At 46.3% G+C, this 21,508-nt stretch overlaps 1 protein-coding gene and 1 long non-coding RNA gene across 4 annotated transcripts; one reads left to right on the forward strand and one right to left on the reverse strand.

The window, feature by feature from the left end:
* Positions 1 to 3: 3 nt before the first annotated feature.
* Positions 4 to 18,293, forward strand: LOC129203784 (uncharacterized). The gene is made up of 3 exons (XR_008576148.1): positions 4 to 150; positions 16,226 to 16,265; positions 18,164 to 18,293. It is a non-coding gene; the product is annotated as an uncharacterized LOC129203784 (long non-coding RNA).
* On the reverse strand, positions 11,164 to 18,170 carry TAPBPL (TAP binding protein like). 3 transcript variants are annotated; one of them, XM_054818685.1, is made up of 7 exons: positions 17,706 to 18,170; positions 17,138 to 17,386; positions 15,557 to 15,835; positions 14,777 to 15,118; positions 14,270 to 14,593; positions 13,459 to 13,548; positions 11,164 to 13,219 (listed from the first exon to the last, which is right to left on the reverse strand). In XM_054818685.1, exons 1-7 carry the CDS (start codon positions 17,755 to 17,757, stop codon positions 13,179 to 13,181), a joined length of 1,377 nt encoding a protein of 458 aa, XP_054674660.1. In that variant the 5' UTR covers positions 17,758 to 18,170; the 3' UTR covers positions 11,164 to 13,178. The 3 variants fall into 3 exon arrangements, with proteins under 3 accessions (XP_054674660.1, XP_054674652.1, XP_054674669.1); XM_054818677.1 differs by lacking the exon at positions 17,706 to 18,170 and adding an exon at positions 17,487 to 17,658; XM_054818694.1 differs by lacking the exons at positions 13,459 to 13,548; positions 17,706 to 18,170 and adding an exon at positions 17,487 to 17,660.
* Positions 18,294 to 21,508: the final 3,215 nt, after the last annotated feature.

The raw sequence follows: 21,508 nt of genomic DNA on the forward strand, positions 1-21,508 counted from the left end.
CCCAGCGAGCAGAGGTGATGCAGAGAGTTGGCAGCGCTTGTCCCAGGGGCAGTGGGGGCAGCTGGAGGCAGCGCCGGCGGCCGGGACCCTCCCCACACCCCTCAGGTCCCGGAGGGGCGGCAGAACGGATGGGGTGCACACATCCTGGCGGTGAGGGCTCGTACGCCAAATTTTGCTTTTCAAGGGTAAAGCCGAGGTAGATGGAAAGTTTTGGGTGAGTTTTGCAAGAGGGATGGGGCTGGGGCAGAGAAGGCTGGTGGTGACTGGGTGATACGCATGAGGCAGTATTGCCTTTGCCGCTTCATTAACTTAAAGAAATCTTTCGTATCCAGAACGACCTGGCCCAACCATGAGTGGCAACATGTTTCGCTGATAGGTGCCTGGGAAATCAAGGCCTCCCGGCATTACCCAAAGCCTCGCAGCCTTTCCTCAGACCACGGAAATGAACACTCTTAGCCAAAAGTGACCAGGAGTCCCTAACAGCCCCTGCCAGTGTAACAGTGGAACCTCTTTCCCAATCCTTTCTGCAAATGATCTTCTCTTAAACTAGCTCTCTCAAGTTTTCACTGCTTTCTTTCCTTTATGAATACCTCCTTCAGGTCAGTCCTTGTTGAGTCATCTGTCACTCAATTTCAATCCTTATTGGAGTTAGCAGTGGTTTGGTTAGTGACTCAAAATACACAGCCACTTTTACCTCTTCATATTGCAAAATACCATGCTTGAAAATGGCAAGGAGTACGTACGCTTTTGAGGCCGGCAGTTAAGTGACAGCGTGCCAGAACAGCCTTGTGACAGCTGCTTGGTACAAACCTACAGCCACAACTTCGAGCTTTCCTCTAGCTCTGTCCCCTGCCAAAAAATGATGCAAAGCAAAAGCACCATTTCTACTGCAGTTCTAAACTTAATTATGTCTTAAGCAATTTATTTTGAACTTCCATCAAAAATGAGTTGCAAAAAGTGGGAGGAATGGGGGCATGAAAAATACTGTATCAAATGCCAATAACAAAGCAGCTTCCTCAGAGCATTAGAAATGCCCATCTGGGTCGCACCGACAGTCCACGCAGCTCCATATCCCGTCTGGGGCAGTGCCATAGGAGATGCCATTTAGCGGAGGGACGTGAGCTCTCCTGACTTGTGCCGTTTTATGCGCTCAGACACATGTGGAGAATCCCTGACAACACATACGAGCCTTTTGAACCGCCCGTGTAGTCTATGCCTTAAACTCTGTGGACAGAGGTACTAACAACCACAGAGCATCAGCGGTTACAATTACCGGTGTAACCTATGGAGCTATAATCCAGTTGCTTCATAGAGAGCATGTTCGTGACTTGCTTGACTGACATTATTGTAGTTTCCCGAAATTACTCAGTTATGCTAACGGACCATCCTCCAAAACCGCCTCTCTCTTACTGGAATGACAAAAATTATTTTGCCCCTGAAAATGCCTGGTTTATACTCATTTAAGTTAATGGCACTCACAAAGCAACTAGAGGCAAATGTGGTAGAGCTGATAGTTAGGCATTCTCTGATTTCCATAGTATTTAAAAGCTTTTTAGACTGTCTTCAAGTGATCTTTGCAAAACAGTCTTTTTTGCTAGGTGTGAGACAAAGGTGACTTACATTTTTTGGTGTCTTTTGACTTGAGGAATAGTTAAAAACTCAAACATCTGGACTGATTTGCTGTATCCAAATGACAGTCTAAAGCAATTTTCTCAGCATTTTGTCATGGCTGACAATTTCCATCACCATGTTGTTTGGGAGAGCTTTTGGTCTTTGCCACTTTGGGCAAGAATAGCAGATAATTAGGGTGTGGGTGCATGTATTGTGTGTTTTATTTTTACATGTGTATAAATGATGTACATCATATATGTATGTATCTCTATATGCACATTTAGGTACATATTTGTTTTATTTTTCAGAAGACTTTTTCCATATGTTGTATTTGTTTTTCCTAAAGAATTTAAACCCCCCACTTGCTGGCTCTTTCACCATTTCCAGCTGCTGTGTCAGCTGTGATCTAAGCAATTCCCTTTTCCCTCTTTCTCACGCCGGTGAGCTGCTCAGGCTGCCGTATGTTATCTGCCCTTGTGGCACACCTCAGAGCACGTATCAGCCCCGAGGTGACTTCTAGTCATTTCAGTCATGTGAACATCGTGTTCTGGCTGTGGCTTTACAAAAGTTCTTACCTTCCCATGGTCCCATAGATGTGCTGCAGATTGATTGCCAACTCACGAAGGAACCAAAAAGTTATTTTTAACATTTCTACAACCAAAATCACCTCTTGATTCCCCAAATACTTTTGAAAGAATCCAAACAGCAAATCTCCTGTTGCCGTCTCAGCTGCCAGTCTCAATCTCCATTTGCAGAACATAAGAATTTGCTAACTCTTCGGGGGTTTTTTTATTATTATTTACATCTTTCCAGCTTTTGCTCTATTTTTTTTCCAATGTGTAGATGAACTAGATGACCATCGAGTGACCATCTTCTGGCCAAGATTGTCAGTCATAAATGGTACCATTTTACTCAGACATACTTCAGTTTGACAGCAGATAGTGATGTGGAATTATTAGTATAGTTTGTGGGAGCGACTCCTGTTGATATTTTAGGTGATTAGATATGCTCCTGTCTTGAACTTCCCTCACTGCAAGAGCATTCTTCCCATCCACAAGTTTCTGGATATTTATTTAATGTATTGATCTATCAAGGTGAGTCACACCTGATGGAACTGGTTTTGACACTGATGGTTATTTCCCCCACCTCCATTCAGGCTCAGCAATTATGGCATAAATGGTCTTCTGAAATCCTGAGTCTTGCATTAGAATGAAAGATCTTCCATCAGGCATTACAAATCCTTTTCAGAATTTTTGATTCACAGTATTTACTTCACCTCTAACAATATTTTGAATCCAAGGAGCTTTATGCTGAAAAGATCCTTTTCCTTCAGACGTTTGTCACTAGGTTCTTCTCTTTTGAAACGGGAAGCGCCCTGTTGTCCTGGGCAGTGCTTCTTTATGTTGTATCTTCACAAGCTGAATGCATGATTGCTTTTTATTGCTGCTGAGCAACCTTTGAGTAAACATGAATCATTTTTTATGGCATCAAATTTGAAATGTTTCCTTACCAGCTATGTCTATTATCTGCCCAGGTAGGAATGTGATAGTGATCTGTAATGCACACGACATTTTAAAATAGAACAAACTTTTTTCAACACACTGCTACTGTGGTGGGAAAAAAAGCAAGGTCTCGCTCCAATACTTCATCTTTATGCCCTTCTGGTCTAGATTCCATGTGTAACAAATTATACATGTTTTTGAACTACTTGAAAGACCTTTGATCAGTTTAGTTCTTCCATATATGCAATTGTGTTTTCCTTCTGCTACAAGGTAGAAACCAGTGATTATTTCTGGATTAGCAACAGCCGATTATATTTTCTGCATTAAAGCTAGCAACCCAAACAGTCAAGGAATAGCAGCACGGATGTTGCTTTAAGTTTAATTGAAGTGTTTGGCCAAAGAAACACCAGTCTAGTAGCCAATAAAGATGGGTAGACATGCGTCTACACTTTCTGCTGCTGTTGCTTTTCATTGGGGAATTATTTACCCAGGATTCATGGACTCCCTTGAGGCAGAGGTGGTGATCTCAAAGAGGATCATTATTAAAAAGCCATCAGGGATTTGCAAACCAATCTGTTGAATACCTTCTCCCTTGCTACTGATGTAACCTGCCAGGCAGCAGTGATGTCTGTCCCAAATAACCAGTGATCCTACAGCAGCAAGAGCATGTCCATGTACGCACTCCCACACACAAAAGTGGAGGCTCCTTTTCAATATATTTATTCATTTTTACCTTGTAGGAGCAGAGTGGCTGCAGAGAGCTGTTCTGGTGATGCAAAAGGGAGCCCTGGGGGAAAACCAAAGCAGTGTGTGTTATCCCCTTCTTTCAGCACGGAAGGCAGGAGAGGATAGGGTAGAGCTGATGAAAATAGTATTGTAGGACTGAGCAAATCCTGCTGGAAACTGTGTGGAGGGAACCCAGTCTGTCTTCCTAGGAGAATGAAGTTAGTACAAATGAACTCCAGAAGACCTGTATGGATCCTCTTTCATTGCTGTTTGCATGCCGCAATGCGGTACGAAGCCTGGAGGAGAGCCTGTATGGCTGCTCGTGCTCTGCCTGAGCTGGCAAATATGAATTAGCTCCTGAAAAACATAGATCTCTCCCATCTGTTGTCTGTATTGCAGGACAAGGGATATTGCCTCCTGATTCAGTCTGGGTGCTGAAGCAGCCCAGTGACCCCATGGTACGTTAGCCATACTACTTGGTGTCCAAGTCAGCTGCCACCTTCGCTACTACTGACTTGTCCTCCCTGAGAAAATCACTGAGCGCTGAAAACAAGCCTTCAAGCTCTACCTCTGCTGCACATTCCCTAAACCCAGGGTCTCACATAGGATCACTCGGTCAGATCGACAGCTCCTCAGATCCCGATCCCAATCCCAATCCAGTCCTATTGCAATAGGACCGACTGTGGAAATGGCCAGATGAAAATTCCTGCCCACTGGCATAGCTAAGCTAAGACTAATGCCCATCTGTAAGCTGGGTGTGCAGTCCAAGCTGAAACAGCAGCAAGCAAAGCTCTAGGACTGGATGTCAAAACCAGTGACTTCTCTTGCTGCTTTGCCCCAAGGGGCAATTAATAAATGGGGAGATCAAGAGGGAGCCCCCTTGACTTACACCCCCCTCCCCTTCCCATTCTTCCCAGCTGAAATCTTTAATTTCCTCATTCCAGCCCTAACAATATAACTATTATCACAACCACCTGACTCCCCAGGCCTGTGTCCCCACCCCTTTTGTGATCTCTCCTGCCTGTTTCTGGAAATTGGAGGCAGATGCAGCCACCTCAGACCAGTTTTTCTTCTGACACCTGCTGCTCCCTGGCCAAGAGAGATCACAGGGTTGGGCTTGGTCACCCTCTGAGCCCAATGCAGCACCTGGCACAGCACAGCAAGCGTTTGCTTGCTGGACACAGATGCTAGCTGCTGCCCACCTGGAGCTTTCTAAAGCTGACGTTAAGACAACCTAATTGATGTTTACCTCCATTTTTGACACTGCCCCATGTAATTCTCCAGGTGCCACCCTCGGTCACTCCAACCTCAGTGGTTTATGTTGCTTCTGCTTCTTGGCTCTGCTCTGGTGATGGTGATCCTCTCCTCCTCTGGAATATAAGCTAGAAGTTATGCCCTCAAAAAAGGGAATCCACAGGGAATTAAACCCTTAAGAAGAGAAGGTAATCTATAAATCCTGTTTCTTTTATGGGTAAGGCCAGATTTCATAGCCAAATGGCTTGAGGGAATGCTTCCCACCACACCCTTCTCAAAAGCCAGAGCAGAAGGCATCACCCCCCCTTTCCCATCTCCTTTATAATTGTTCAGACGTGTTCAATTCATTCCTCTGCTTGAGATGTTTTGTGTCTTCCCAGACACTATGAACCCTCAGAAGATCTCAGGCTAGCAGTGACGTGAAGCTCTGGAATGGTTCATGAAGCAAAGAACCCAAATTTTTTTCAAGACGTAGCTTGATAAATTCAAGTTAAGGATTAGAGTGATAAAATATACTTTGGGAATATCTTAATTTTTATAAACTACTCCAAGGTTTATCCTCTGTAGTGCCTGGGAATAAGAATGTCTGGATTCATATCTTAATTTCTTTTTCTTTTTTTTTCCCTTTTTGCTTTTCATCCTTTCTTTTAGGCAGAAGAGTTTGGCCAACAAAACATAGATCTTAGTTGAGCTATGTGACCATTTCTAATGGTACTGAGAAGAGTGAGATTTCTTCATTATAGTCACTGTCCCATTCTGTCACCTCTTCTTTTAACTCCATATCAAGACTGCAACTGTTTCAGATACATCTCACATATCAAAAAGTTTATACTCCTAGGCAAATTTTGGGGTCAGGAAGGGATTTTTCTCAAGGAAGACATGTAGGGTTGCTGGGTGTTTTTTTAGAGAAAGAATCTTCCCCTGTAGCTTGAAAAATGGTCCACTTCACAGAGTTTAGGGCCTTTTGCCTTCCAAATCCCCCTGCCAGTAAAGGATCTCAAAATATTTGCAGCATACCTTCTGATATGAGGCTGTACATATTTATTAGCTGAAGCAATTGATCTTTCCTGCTAAGGATTTAATAAGTTGTTGATGGTATTTCATGGGAGGGCAGGTCTGTGAGAATGATCTAGATATATACAAAAGTATAAAAGAAGAGAAAAACAGCAATTCATAAAGAAATCAATACTAAGCAAACCCACTACTTCAGAAGTGTTTGAAAAAGTGGAATAGAAAATGTTAAAAAATACTGTTGAAAACAGGGGAAGGAGGGAGAGCTGAATGGAAAGAACAGTAGTGAATGAACTCAGAAGAAGAAGAAAACCATGCCCTCCTTCCTCACAAACTGTGCCTGGTTGTGATGGAAGGCCTGCATTGCCTAGTGACACTGAAATACATGTTGGCAAGTTACATATCTCCCAGAGGATGACTCATGCCAGACAGTTTGCAGCACAGGAGACTGAGGTTAGTCCACAAACTCTTACAACAATGACGTATTGCCTTTCTTGCCTTTGCAGTCTTTTTCCCTTCCTTGGCTGCATGTTATCATCGTTGGCCCAAGCTATCTGGACCTCTCCTCGGCTGTCCATCAGCATTGTCCAGTGCTGACCTGCTTCACTGACAGTCATTGCTTTGACCCTCCACATGTCAATGTTATTGTCCCATACAATCCTGTACTACTAGTCTTCACTGTCATTCCTAACCCCTTCTGCTTCCTCTAGTTGCAGCGCTACATCACCACATAACCCTACCTGTTGGGGCAATGTTGCTGTTCCCTCTTACTTCTTTTGATGTGACATCCCAACATTCAGGGTCATAATCCTGTTTTCCCAGCTGATGTCTTCACTGCTGTTAGCATCCTGCCCTCTACCTCTCATTGTTTTCCAGCCGCTTTGCTTCTTCCCACTCTGCTTTGGCAGCCTTTGTTGGTTTGACCTGTTGCCCAGCATTGATGGCCTGCTTTCTTCTGTCTGTCCAACAGTGCCACACCTTTTGTATTTTCATCTTCATCATCTGAATTCACTCTCTGTCACCCTTTGCCATCCTTACTAACTGTGCATGCTCAAGAAAAATGTGATGAACAACTTTCACGTGGGATACAGAAACCATTGTTCAGTGGGGTGAGAGAAGTCACTAAAAGCATCTATCAAAAAACCCCTGACGTTGTCTACAAATGAGAAAAGTAAGGAAAGATGTGGTCACATGAAATTTGGCAAGTTGCGTGTAGAAAGATAGTAAGTCAGGTCAAACAAGGCTTCAAGGAACAACTAGCCAAAGGAATCAAAACTAGCATTAGATCTTTCTTGAAACATATCAGGAACCTTGCAGATATGTAGGGCAAATTGGTGACCAGGCTATGAGAGGAATGCCCAGGGGAGATAAGGCCATTGCAGAAATCTCTGCATCTGTGTTGAGCGTTAAGTGACGAGATCATCGTGGCAGAACTCATTCTTGCATAGGGCGAGGTTCACCAATGAACGTGTCTGAAATGGAAGTGGCTGTGGAAAAGGCTGTTCAACACACTGACAAAGCGAACAGTAACAACTCGCTGGGAGCAATGGCGTTTGTCCAAGACTCTTAAAGGAACTCAAGAATAAAATAGCTGAACTGCTCTGAGCAGTGCGTAACCCATGCCTACTGCCACTGTGGTACCTGAGGAGGGGAAAGTGGTGGACATAATGCCAATTTTTAAAGACTTAACATGATCTCAAGGGGAGAATGGACAGCTTCATGGAAAAGAAATCTACGGAGGGTGGCTAAACCACAGAAACCACATCCAGACAGGAAGCCCCTGACCTGAAAATGTTTGAAGGCTGGAAGAGTATTAACGAGAAGTATGATATGTTTGCCCTGTTCATCTTGAGCTCTCCTTAAGAAGGAGAGAGGAGGAGGTTAGAGGAAGACAAATCAGGGAGAAATCAAATTATTATGGTGAGGAATGAGTGAAGAGGGGGACAGGATAACGTGAAAACATAAACCAGAAACTTCAGAGGGGTCACAGAGCACAGCATCTGCAACAGTACTCACTGTTTCCTGAAGGCACCTGAGGGTGCCATGTGGTGGATGATGCCCTGTGATCCTCTGCATAGGACATTGAGCTGCTGGAGCATGTCCAGAGAAGCGCAACAAAGCTGGTGAAGGGTCTGGAGAACAAGTCTTATGAGGAGTGGCTGAGGGAACTGGGATTGTTTAATCTGGAGGAGAGGAGGCTGAGGGGAGACCTTATCACTCTCTACAGCTACCTGAAAGGAGGTTGTAGTGAGGTGGGTGTTGGTCTCTTCTCCCAAGTAACTAGCGACAGGATGAGAGGAAATGGCCTCAAGTTGCATCAGGGGAGGTTTAGATTGGATATTCTTCACCAAAAGAGTGGTCAGGCATTGGAACAGGCTGCCCAGAGAGGTGGTGGAGTCACCATCCCTGGAGGTGTTCAAAAAACGTGTAGACGTGGCACTTGGTTTAGTAGGTATGGTGGTGTTGGGTTGACAGTTGGACTCTATGATCTTAGAGGTCTTTTCCAACCTTAATGATTCTATCATAGAGTTGTAAAAGCATGAGGGAATAGAAATCAGCCCTCTCCACTCCAGATGTGCTCTTTTGAGCTTCTCAGCTAATTTTCATCCTGAAGGTGCATCTGCCATTTTTCATCATCTGCTCATCAGTCATTGAAGGGAGATGCATGGGAACCCACCATTCTGTGTGCTGGGAGAAGCTGATTTAGCATGACACATATGCTGTGGAAGGAAGCATGTGTCCCATGCTTTTGTCTGGGATACCAGTTAGGGGGTGGTTGTAACAGAGCTGGAGGCTTTGAGAAAAGAAAAGCCCAGTCCTTTTCCCTTTTCCCTTTTTTTTCTTTCCCCTTTTTGTCTTTTGCCTTTGAGGGGGGGGAGAGTGTGGAATTTTACGGGAGATTCATTACCTGTTGTAGCTTATCATTGCTCCCGTCAGTGAAGCCCAGATGAAGGATAGGCCAGAGAAAGTGATCAGTGCAGAAGACTGCTGTTACTAAGAAAAGCAAACACACAGTGCTAGTGAAGACTCTGATCATTATTTTGTACTCTTCACAGAGAGAAGCCCAGGCACAGTGTTCCTGCAGGCAGTGCTAAGGAGGAGAAGCAGCTGTTGTATAGGTGTGAGATGACCTTCTCTATGAAAAGAGGTATCCAGCTATTGAGAAAAACTACCTGATGTCCGTGGGCTTTTAAGAAGCTTTGAAGTGCATTAGACACTTCACTGTCTCTTCTAGTTAATGTATGCTCTCTTTGAGGCACGTACCAGCTGAGCTTCAGCTATGTTCATGAAGTGTGTCTAAACCAATGTAGTTAGACTGCTGGATCTATTTTGCTAGCTTAAATTGAATGAGCAGAGGCATAATCAAGCAAGGGCAACGTATGTGGGAAAGATAATCTTGAGCTTGGCTTTGTTGTTTGCAATGACTACTCTTTCAATACCACATTAGAAGTTTGGGCTTGTCCATATTCACAATACAATGCAGCCCCAGCCCCTAAGTAATCTTATGTTGACTCAAGTGCAAATAATCTAATGTTTTGCAGGTTGACAAAATCTGTATCAAATTTCATGTCTTCTATCAAATAATTATCCTAAAGAACTTGTTTAAAACACCTATTTATTTGTAGAGACACAGTATACCTGATAACAGCTTGGTTTGACTAGCAGCTAATCAGATCATAACGAGATTCCTGCTTCTCAATTCATGTGGCCAGGCATTGATGCCATGTAGCTCTTGGCCACGGCACATTCGACCTTGGAAGGCAGCGTGGCTCTCTCCCAGAGACGCAGAACATATAATATTATTTATACATGTCTTTATAATGCAATCAAGTTTATCTTTGATGAACTTTCAATCTTTTCATGGTATTTTCTAATACCATGTGTGTAATAAGTGGTTTATATTTAAAATGTAAGGATCATTGTTGTTAAACACTTTGTTTATCAGTAAGTACTACCTTTTCTGCTTTAGGTTATATGCTTTACTTGTTTTTGTGGTTTAAATTCAGCATGAGACCTTCAGGGTCACAGTAATTGTGGATTCCCCATAGCAACTCTAGTGGGGAGCATCAAAGAGCGGGTGGGTCATTGAATAAAATCAAGTGCCATGGTACATTTGTCCCTACAAGGAGTACAGCCACTCCTAACACATTTCTTGCATTTCTCCCTTATATTTTTCTTTCCTTTATGTCAGTTTATGGTCCAAAAAGGCAGACAAACCCCCAGCTCTCACTTCATGTGTAGCACAGGCCTTGGAATTTTACCCAGTGTCTCTTTTAACTGATGTAATTATCTTTTTTTAAAAAAATTATGATTAAAGGACAGCTTGAACAAAGTAACATGGCCTTTATTTGAAGACCTTGAGAGATAGTTTACCTTTTTTATTGGCAGATGACTAGGAGAATCATCCTCATAATTGGGTATATTATGTCTTATTCTACTCTGAACATGCCTAAATATAACTTGCAGCTGTTGATTTTCACCGTGCCTTTCTCTGCAGGTTAGGGTGCCACCAGTACTTTATTTTCTGTGGTGTAATTGAGGGATACTGGTTTAGTAAGACCAGAGTAATGTCTCAAAGTGCCCCCTATAAGGCATTTTCTGACCTTCCTAATCGGTCCTGTCATTTTTCTCTGGATCACCTCCAAGCTTTCAACATATTAAAAACCCGTGTGGGTGCCTGCACTGCTGACGAGCGTTTCAGCTTCAGGCTTTGCTGGGCTTCTGACTCGGTGTTGTCAATCACAGGTGACAGTGACTTCTCCAGTGGTCGCCAATGAGGTTCCCGCTCTCTGCAGCTTGTCCTTCTTCCCTGGCTGCACAGAGGCCAGCTGCCACACCCCCACCGATTATCTGGGGGTGTCTTTGAATACAGCAGGAGGTACAAAAAGCTTCCGTGAGCCCTGGTCCAGAGTAGCAGCCTCTGGGAGCGAGGGGACTGGTATTGATACCAAGGGTCCCTTGGAGCTCCCCTTCCCGAGTCCCAGGTGGTTTCCTGCTGAGTGCGGGGCTGCTTGACTCCACAGAGCGGTGTGGGAGGTGCACAGACAGAAGACAACCATTGGAACTAAAAAGACTTATTTATTGGTAACGCATCAAAAATGAAGAAGAGATGATAGAACTGCTTCCACCAGCAGTTACATTCTGCCCATGGTCACCCTTAGGTGTTCCCACGGGTCAGGCAACTGATAAGGATTCGTGGATCAACAGCATTGAGACAGCGTGGTGGTCCAGCACCTGAGGAGACTCCACTGGTATTACTGAGCATTGTACCTTGTTTCAGTATGTTCAGCTGGCCAGGGGACTTGGGTTGATCTGAAGGACTCCCTCTGCTTTAGCTACTGATCTTGCCATTTGCAAATTTTATCAGCAATATTTTTTACAATTGTTATCTCCTGATGCAAATATTAAACAGCACGGTTCTTGCAGGAAGGCACACACTTTCAGCAGTGATTGCTGCTTCTTTTTGGACAATGAATTTGTGCCATTTGTCTGTTAGCTAGTAATTAATCCACATAATGCAAATTATGATGTATACATACACTATTATTTCTTCTTCAGAATTTACAAATTTCTTGATTTGTTAAATCTGCCCCAGTGCTTTTATCAACTACATTTATTATTTTGTCAACGAATGAAATCAGGTTTGTTTCTCACAACTTTTTTTTTTTTTTAAACATACGAAATTATTAATGTTATTTTCATTGTTGAAGCCTTTGTTAGCTAACTTCTAACAACTTCACACTCTCTTACCTATGATTATTACTACGGAACCATCTAACAGTCATCGGCGTCATCTTGCTTTATGAACACTGGCATAACACGCTCTTCCAAGATCTTGGGATTTCTCTAGTATGCCAGGATTTTTAATTACCTAACTCCATTGGGCCAGCTGCCTCCTCAGCGAAATCTTCTATGATTCTGAGATGCAAATTTTCTTGGCTACTGATCTGAAAATACTTACGCTTAATAGATGCTGTTAAAACCTTCCTTAGTTGGCAAATAGATTAGGAAGTTGTTTACCATCCTCATATAGTATGAATACACAATTCTGTTTCCTTCTGTATACAAACAACTATCTTCTCTGTAACAAAAAGCCTCCATCAAAAATCTTCTCTATCAACAGTTTTACCTATATCCACCCAGTAAGAGTCTAGGCCATTGCTAGAATTTGTTGGTTTTCAACGTGTTTTGAAAAAATTCATTCCAAGTACCGTTAGCACTTGCAGCAATCCAGCTTTTCCAGATTATTTTGAACACTCCTTATCACCTTGTATGCTTCATAAATTCTCAGTTTTATTGTGTGCCATATACCTCCTTTCCATCCACACCTTTCTTCTGCTTTTTTTCCCCTGTTGGTTATATACAGGATTTCTAAGTATTACCTTCAAATTCCCTGTTGGGGAGGAAAAGCGTTTAATCATGTCTGTCTTTTTCACAACTACAGAACCACACATCTTCTCCATCTTGTAAACTTCTAGCAGTGAAATTTCTATAAAAAATTTTATTGTAACTTTCTCCTGGAGAGCCATATTTTTCCAATTGCTTGATTTGCAATCAGTTTAACCCATAACTTCCTCTGTTTGAGGATTCACCGTTTTCAAGTACAAATTTTGCCTACATATTTGCCCAACTTCACAGTTAAAACACATGCGTACATAAATATCTTACTTAAACGCCTGCCTCATAGGCAATAGCCAAAGGTACCTGTATACATCTACAGATACAGACATACATACATGTGTAAATCCTGTATATACACATACATATATACAGTCATACAAACACTCACCTATATACAATTTAATTTTCCCTGAAAATGGAGAAGAGGCATTTCTAAAAATGTATGCATGTTGCCTGTAATGCAGCACCCCAGCAAAGAGCTGAAGTTATCGATGTTGCCCTCCCAAGATGAAGACATGTTTTTCTGTGAGTCTGCCTCAGCTCCTCCACCAAGGACAGCCCTACCCCTCCCATACCCACCAATAGCTCTGTTAATATTCGGACAGGGCTGGCTCTCCTGAGCAGCATGTGTCAAGGGATGGGAGACAAAGGACTGCAGGTGGGTGATTTCCTCTATTCTGAAGCCCTTAGAAGTTGCTCGGGCTTTGGTTTAGCTGAAGAGGAGAAAAAAAAAAAAAAAGTAAGATGCAGAGAGACCAAGTGGTGCAAAACATCACCTCATGGTGCCTTCCACTAGAAATGAGTCTCCAGCTCATCCACTCCCCACCTTTCCCTCCAGGATCCTGGGATATCCTGATATCCGTCTCTCCTGAACCAGGGTACAGGGGAGAGGAAGATGCTCCTTGCTGCATCTTGCCCATGAGGGAAGTTGGTCAGCATTTTAAACTCCTACCTGCTCTTCTCCTGAGCACAACGAAGAGGACAGCGATGAAAAGGACGGTAGCAATGAAACTCCCCACCAGTCCTTCCGATCCTGTTTGCTCTGCAGAGGAGGAGGAGGATCAGTGATGTTAGGCTGGCTGGAGCAGCTGAACAGCCGGCGAGTTGTCACAGTTAAACGAGCTCCCCCAGCAACTGGCCATGTGCATGCTCTTGTCAGGTACACGGATGTGACAGGACACACGTGAGCTAAAGCCACACGGACCCAGGGCCAGTTATACAGGCTGGACTGATGTGTCGTAACTTGTTAAAGTGCAGTATTGCTTGCTATTCCCTGGTGGGTCAGGAGGAGACATAGGAGCAATCTCCCATCAGCAAGGAGGGTCAGAACCCCAACAGCTACAACGAGTGGAAGGATTTTTTGCTATAGTTCCTGAGCAGAATTGGTCTCCAGCTGACCATCAAGTCGAGCTGGGCATCTAACTCCTCAGGGCATGGCTTGTGCCTGTCCAGCGGGGTCCAGCCCACGTGCTACAACCTTTTGCTCTGTTACTCCACTTTTGGTCATAAAATCTCTTTTCCCCTGAAGGAAATTAGATACTTGCTCCCCAGAAGCTGCAGGGAGTGGAATAAAGGCTGAGGAAGTGAAAGGGAAAGGGAAGAGCAGAATAGAGAGGATGAGTATGAGAGGACACAAGAAGGAAAGCAGGGAGAAACAGGCATATGTGGTGTGACTCAGAGGTTTTGATCCCTGTGGTGGGTAGATGAGGTGGGAGGAGGTCTGGGCAGGATGAAGAACTCGCCCCTTTCCCCTTGACACCTACCTGGTACCTTAAGATGGGCACTCACAGAGATGGGCTCTGCCAGGGTCACGTGTGAAACATGGCAGTTGTAGGTGGCTGGTGCCCGCGCTGTGTCAGAGCTAATGCTGAGGTAGGAGGTGATGCTGTAGGTGCCATCTTGGCTTTGCCGGTGGCTGGAGAGATGTGCATTTGAGAGAGGGATTTCCATGTCATCTTCAGGAGTCTTCTGTGTCCAGCTCACCGAGACGTCCAGGGGGTAATAGCCAGCAATGTTGCACATCAGAGTAGTCTTCACATCTCTCTCAAATGACACCACTGATGGAATCACATGAACTCTTGGAGGCTCTGAAGGAGATAATCAGGGAATTGACTTATTGTTAGCAGAGTACAAAAGTCCCCATCCACAAGGGAGAGAAGACGAGCTGCCTGTGATGATGAGTGTTAGGAGCAATGGGATAAGGGTGCAGGGCAAAGTTTCAGTGCCTGGGGACATGGGACTCATTGCACCCAGACATTTGCCTTCCTCACCGGCCACATGGAGCTGGATGATGTGCTGGGCCTGGTGCAGCGGGGTGGACACCAAACAGATGTACATCCCTTCGTCTCCCACGCTCACTCCTTGCAGGCTAAGCGATGCGTCTCCACTCCTCAGCAGCCCTGCCACATCCACGTGGACTTTTGGCTGCACTGTTGGGCCTGTGCTCCCCACCTGGTACCGGAAAAGGCTACGGCCACTGCCTTGGTGCTGCCTCCTCCACTCCAGGGAGGACAGCGAGGAGCTGGGAGCCAAGGCAAAGCGGCAGTCGAGGGTGACTGAGCCGCCAAGATGCGTGCGCAGGGAAGTGTTGCGTGATGAAGATTGAAATTCAACTAGAAACAGAAACACAGGCAAGCAGAGAGTTAAGCAGATGTGGTTCAAGAAGGAGCACCCTCGGGTGGGAAGGGCTGTCAGTGAACTACCCACCCGGAGGAGGAGGCACAGGCACCCTATTTGATGCCCCAGGGGCCATGTGGACTGAGGAGCTGGAAGAAGCCAGCCCAGTGGCATTAGCGGGGCAGGGAGACAGGTGGACACCAAGTGCATGTCATGGTCTTGACACTTGTCATCCTCAGGGACTGGGGCATGGGAAACCCTGAGAGGAGGCAAGGTGCGGGCGGGCAATCTGCACAACCCGTTTTTTCCTAGTTACCAACTCGCAGCAGCCCTCAGGTCCTGGCGCGAGGTGGGGCATGGGACTCTTGAGGAAGCAGGTTCCCCTCCCCTCGTGTCCCTCGGTGCTGTGGGGGCACCCCGGGCCACCTGGTCACCTGTGGTCAGCACTGTCCCCTCCTTCCTCATAGGAATCCTCAGCTTTGGGTGCAGCGTTGCATCGTGCTCCTCCTCCTGGCTGCCGCATTGGGGGCCTCTGAGCACCAGGGTGATACTGATCCTGCTGGAGAGCTGCAGGGTGGCCATGAACCAGGAGGTACGGCAGGGACCCTCGCCAGCCTGCTGGGAGCTGTATGGGGAGATCTCGCAGTTCACCTCCTCCCCATCGCAGTCCGCATGCAGCAGGGACTCTGCGTGTGGGATGGATACCAACTGGGCTGTGGGGATAGAGGAAGAGGTTTAACCATCTGAATCCAAAAGGGAAAAGAAAGTACAAGGTGGTGAGACACATTATTTTGGAGAAGCATCATGTGCTGCAAGGGTCAGTCAGAGCCCAGAAATGCTAGGTTTAATAGATGAAGGCCTGCAAAGAATGAGAGGTTTGTCATGACTGTCTAACATCCCTCAGCCTGTTGGCTGTGTTTTATCTTGCCAGATTGCACAGAGTTCATTCTGGGCAAAAGAAGCTGTTCTGAAAAGGCGAATAAACAGAACAGATTCCCTTTAGCTGTGTTTGTGCTGTGTATGTATGCCTAGTGTATGTATATGCCCAGCAAGCTGTGTATGTGAAATGCCCAGTAAAGACGTGCAATGTTTATTCGTTTTAGGCCTGAATCCAGAAAGAAGAGGGACATCGAAGCATCCCAGGTAAGGAAAGAAAGGGTGGCAAGAAGGCAGGAGTGGCTGGATGTAATGGATTCACACTGTATCTGTGCCTTTGATCACAGCATGGGCTTAAGTGTAGGCATAAGCATACAGGCCTACAGGCTTTCCACAGACATCACTGGAAATTAACTCAGTGTCTTCAATGCCTGACAGTAGCCTGGCTGCAGTGTGCTTGAACTCACCCATGCCCAGTCCATCCATACCACTTGAAAGAGAGCTTGGACCTGAGCTAATGGATCCTGCTGGGCCCTCAGCTTCCTCTCTGAAAATGTCTCGGAGCCTTGAATAAGCTTGTACTGAAGTACATGCTCGCAGATAAGCACTGTAGGCAGCGAACAAGACCACAGTGAAGTACAGGCTCAGACCTTTGCTTGACTGTGTTTGCAAAGTTACATGCAAAGCAAGGGGAACAGAAGTCGTATGGGTGAAGTAAGGAGAGCCAAGTCACACACAGCTGGCCTTCTGAGCAGGACAGCTCAGCTTCATGCCCACCTACCATGACGCTTCCTGCTAGCAAAAAACACCTGCATGGCTGCAGATGTGAACACTCTTTATGGGTGTGATAATACTGTATAGTGGAATAATTTCTGAGTTGTTTTTGACAAAGTATTTCCCAAGAAATAGGCAACCTAGGATAGCCCCAGTAGGAGAGAGGTGCCTCAACACAGTTTGCTAACATCATCCACAAAGGTTCTTTCTTAAAGTTCCAATTGATGAATTCAGGAAAACGTGTGAAACTTGTGGCCACTGAAAAACTGTCTAAACTCAGTTAAAGAAAAATCTTGTAGAAGCCTGGTGCATGTAAGCGGCCAAAAACCCGGCGGCAGCTCTCCCACCCCAGCTCTCCCGCTCACCTGAGGCTTCAAAGACAATGGGAGAAGAGGAGTCAGGATTTTCCTGTGGGCCTTTGTACTCAGTTAGGTCATCCAAGTTCCCATCATCTCTGACGCTGATACCCCTCAGCACGAGGGTAGCAGGATGCTCGGAGGACGAGCTGCCAAAGGCACGCAGCAAGCCTCTTACATCTTCCCCCACGTAGGAGCAACTCAGGGCAATATCCACCCTGCGAAACCGGGGCACTGGTGCGGGAGCTTTCGCTGGCCCTTTAGGGAGGGAAAAGAACCGGTTGAATGCGTGAACCCCACTGCAAAGAAAGAAGAGTGTACGAGTTTCTCTGGGAGTTCCCCCCTCCCCACCGCTTACCCGCCGCCAGGGCCAGCAGGGCCCCGCAGAGCACCAGCCCCCCTCCAGCCATCCCGCCCAGCCGCTCCGGACCCTGGAATCCCCCCGGGAAGCAAACCCCGCCCGGCCTGCCCGCCCCGCAGCAGCGTGGTCCTTCCTTTCACTTTCGCTCTGGCAAAGCAGAAGAGAGGGGAAAAAAAAACCAAAACCCAACCCTAAACACGTTAACTCTTGCTTTACCGAACACAGGAAACCCGAGGCAGCAGGGAAGCGGGGCGCGATCAGCTGGCATCGAGGAGCATCCCCAAACCTGCGGCTGGGTCCCTCTTTAAGTCAGTATTACATCAGCCTTTCCCACCATGCTTCCGCGTGCAAGCTCATCGCCGCTGGACCCGCTGAGCAGCCTCTGAAAGCAGTCACATCTCTGTCCGCTTGCTTTTCAGAAAACTCGGTCTTCGTGAGAGACTTGCAGGTTGAAGATGGTTTCTTTTTTCTTTCCCCCCCGACCCTTCTTTAACTGCATAGAAGCCAGTTTGCTCTGTGGCCCCGAGGCCAGCAGCGTGTGGTGCCACCACCAGCTGCCAAGTCAGCTCCATTTTTTTTGGGAAAGAACATCACGGGAAGGAATCAAGCTGCAAGACAGGAAATGGATGAGCTCTGATGGTATTTTAACTGGTGCCTTTTCCCCTGTCTTTCAGATATACGGAGAGAAAATGGCTGCTTCTCTGCTATTCTGTTCCTCCCTTCACAGTCTTGCCAGCCCTGCAGTGACACAATTCACTGTTGCTGTGCCCTGCTATAGTCATGTATACACACCTGCAGGAAACCATGATAAGCCCCAGCCCTTCCAGTGCAACGTCCTGACACCCAGCCCAAGAATCACCTTGTGCTGGCCAGATGCAGGTTCTTGACACAGACTTATCCCTTGCATCCCAATCGCACCCTCACTCACCACTTCAGTCCTTCTTGGGAAAGCCTCACAAGGAATAGTAATTCTTCCTGCTGAAGTTATGCTTAGGATCCCTGAGCTGTCAGACATGGCCAGCCCTTCTGACAAGCTCTCCCACTGCCTCACCAGGGTAATATCACACACCTACCAGCACACCCTGTGTGTCCCTGCATCCCCCTTCAATTTGAGATGCACTCATCTCTGCTCCCCTAGCCCTACATATTATTATCCGGCATTATCTGTGCTCTCAGAGGGCACCCACATATTCCCATTGGCCAATGAAGCAGAGCACAAGCAGCTGTACAACTCCTTCACCCCAGGCAAACACAACACAACACTCTACTCAGGCAAGGTACCTTTCTCTGATTTGTTTTTATACCTGCTCCAGTGGGGCCAAAACTGCATTTCAGCAGATATGCCCATTTATGTAGAGCAGCTGGGGGAGGTCTGCAGCCTGTGCTGTGGCTGTGAAACGAGTTGTGGGTTGCTGCCTGCGGAGAGGCTCCAATGTGTCAGTTGTGATAGACTTTGTTTTGCAGAGCAGTAAGCCACTATTGACTATTTCTTGTAATCAAATCCCTCCAGGTGTCTGCTAAAGCTGGGACTCTCCTCCATTCTTGTGTTGGGTTTGTGTGGCAAGGTTTTGGTAGCAGGGGGGGGCTATGGGGGTGGCTTCTGTGAGAAGCTGTTGGAAGCTTCCCCTGTGTCTGATAGAGCCAATGCCAGCCGGCTCTAAGATGGGCCCGCCGCTGGCCAAGGCCAAGCCAATCAGCGCCTCTGTGATAACATATTTAAGAAGGGAAAAAAAACAGTTAGAGAGAGCTTTTGCAGCCAGAGAGAGGAGTGAGAAGATGTTAGAAGCTCTGCAGACACCAAGGTCAGTGCAGAAGGAGGGGGAGGAGGTGCTCCAGGCGCCGGAGCAGAGATCCCCCTGCAGCCCGTGGTGAAGGCCATGGTGAGGCAGGCTGTCCCCTGCAGCCCATGGAGGAAGGATGAGGGGGTGTAGAGATTCCACCTGCAGCCCGTGGAGGACCCCACGCTGGAGCAGGTGGAGGCACCTGAAGGAGGCTGCGGCCCGTGGGAAGCCCACGCTGGAGCAAGTTCCTGGCCAGACCAGTGGACCCGTGAAGAGGGGAGCCCACGCCAGGGCAGGTTTGCTGGCAGGACTTGTGACCTCATGGGGGATCCCATGCTGGAGCAGTCTGCTCCTGAAGGTCTGCACCCCGTGAGAGGGACTCCATGCTGGAGCAGGGGAACGATGAGAGGAGTCCTCCCCCTGGGGATGAAGAGGTGGCAGAAACACCGTGAGATGAACTGACCGTAACCCCCACTCCCCGTCCCCCTGTGCGGCTGAGGGGGGGAAGGTTGAAGCCGGGAGTGAAGTTGAGCCCGGGAAGATGGGAGGGGTGGGGGGAAGTGTTTTAAGAGTTGATTTTATTTCTCATTCCTCTACTCTGTTTTGCCTAGTAATAAATTAGATGAATTCCCTCTCTAAGTTCGGTCTGTTTTGCTCGTGATGGTAATTAGTGAATGATCTCTCCCTGTCCTTATCTCGACCCACAAGCGTTTCATTATACTTTTTCTCCCCTGTCTAGTTAAGGAGGGGGAGTGATAGAGTGGCTCTGGTGGGCACCCGGCCCCCAGCCAGGGTCAACCCACCACAATTCTCCAGAGCTGCAATCCATTCCACGCTGGATCAGCATGGCTAAAGTGAACAGCTCTGGTAAAAAGTTGTGCGACTTAGTAAGCTGGCTAGTAAATATAACTTTACTGTGTAGGTATCATGTTCAAGAGAGCCATTCAGTGGTGCTACAGCTGCCGAGAGACGGCTGCGTATCTGTTTTCCTACGTGGGGAGATGATAACCAGTGAAATAAGTATGTGATGACAGATAAGAAGGTATCGAAGGGCAGAGGCCTAGACAACAAGGGGAAAGAATATACTAATTGTGATGACAGAAGCAGCAGCAAACAATACCGGTAGCCAAAGGGCTGTCTAGTTCAGCTAAGGGAAGCGGGTGAGGCCAGGGAGGCAGATGCCCGTGTACTTCAGGGAATCAGAGCAGTGGTGGTGGGAGGAGACCTCCGGAGGTCTGTGATCCAACCTCTGGCTCAACCAGGTCACCGTGATTTTGTCCAACAAAGCTTGGAAACCCTCCAAGAGTGGAGATATTGCCACCTTTCTGGGTACCTGTTCCAGTGCTGCATTACCTTTCTGGTAAAAAAATCATTCCTGAAATTCAGCCCGACCCTCCCAAGCTTCAGCTTGTTGCTGTTGCCCCTTGTTATATCGCTGCTACTATTGAGAAGACTTTGGCTCCATTATCTTTCTAACTGCCTTCCAGATATTGATAGGAAAGAAATGTGAGCAACTAATATGGGGTGTAAACTAGCTATCATGCAAGTAACAGAAGTATGGTAGAATAACAGTCATGCCTGGCATTAAAATATTCTGCTGTTCAGGACTGATAGAAAAGAAGATAAAAATAGGGCATTAGCATCACACAAATGATGTTATAGGTCGTTTAGGTGAAACTCAGAAAGTTAAAAGAGGCTTTTCCCCAGCGCAGCTTGAAGTCAGCTGTGAACCGCTCAAGTTCATAACTGCACATGTAGGGAGAGAGCTAATATTAAAAGAGATAAATCCCAGTAGGAACTATGCTGCCATGGGGAAACTAACGTCAGAGTTATGGACCAGAGAATAATCTCTGATAATCATAATGGGGCTGTAATTCTCAATATGACAGATGACAAATTCCTTCACAAATCATCACTGAACCTACAAAAGATTTGTTAGCTGTAAATAGCAATTAAGTCATAGAGCAGGTGGTCATCAAAAATAAATTTGGAGCGTGTGATCATAATTTCCTTACATACAAATTAAGTGGGAAGCTAAATATGGACTAGGGAAGCTAAATAGGTATAGGCCTGTACTGTACATGAAGGTTTTGTTTCAAAAGAAAAAAACCCCAAGAAGTTAAGAAAACTCTTTAACATGGACTGTATCAGTAAGGAAACTGGATGTGAAAAAAGCCCAGAATTTCTGTGGGTGATGCACAGCAACTGCGGAACTTGCACCCCAAGTAAAGAAGCAAA

Source organism: Grus americana, chromosome 1 (assembly GCF_028858705.1).
Source record: "Grus americana isolate bGruAme1 chromosome 1, bGruAme1.mat, whole genome shotgun sequence".
Lineage (NCBI taxonomy): Eukaryota > Metazoa > Chordata > Aves > Gruiformes > Gruidae > Grus > Grus americana.

Excerpts from the sequence above, each read along its gene's own strand:
- TAPBPL (XM_054818685.1), bottom strand. The coding sequence starts at position 17,757 with ATGCCAGCTGATCGCGCCCCGCTTCCCTGCTGCCTCGGGTTTCCTGTG. Across the intron at positions 15,119-15,556 it reads GGGGACAGTGCTGACCACAG|TTGAATTTCAATCTTCATCA; the intron begins GTGACCAGGTGG and ends TTCTGTTTCTAG. Across the intron at positions 13,220-13,458 it reads TGTGCTCAGGAGAAGAGCAG|CTAAACCAAAGCCCGAGCAA; the intron begins GTAGGAGTTTAA and ends TCTCCTCTTCAG.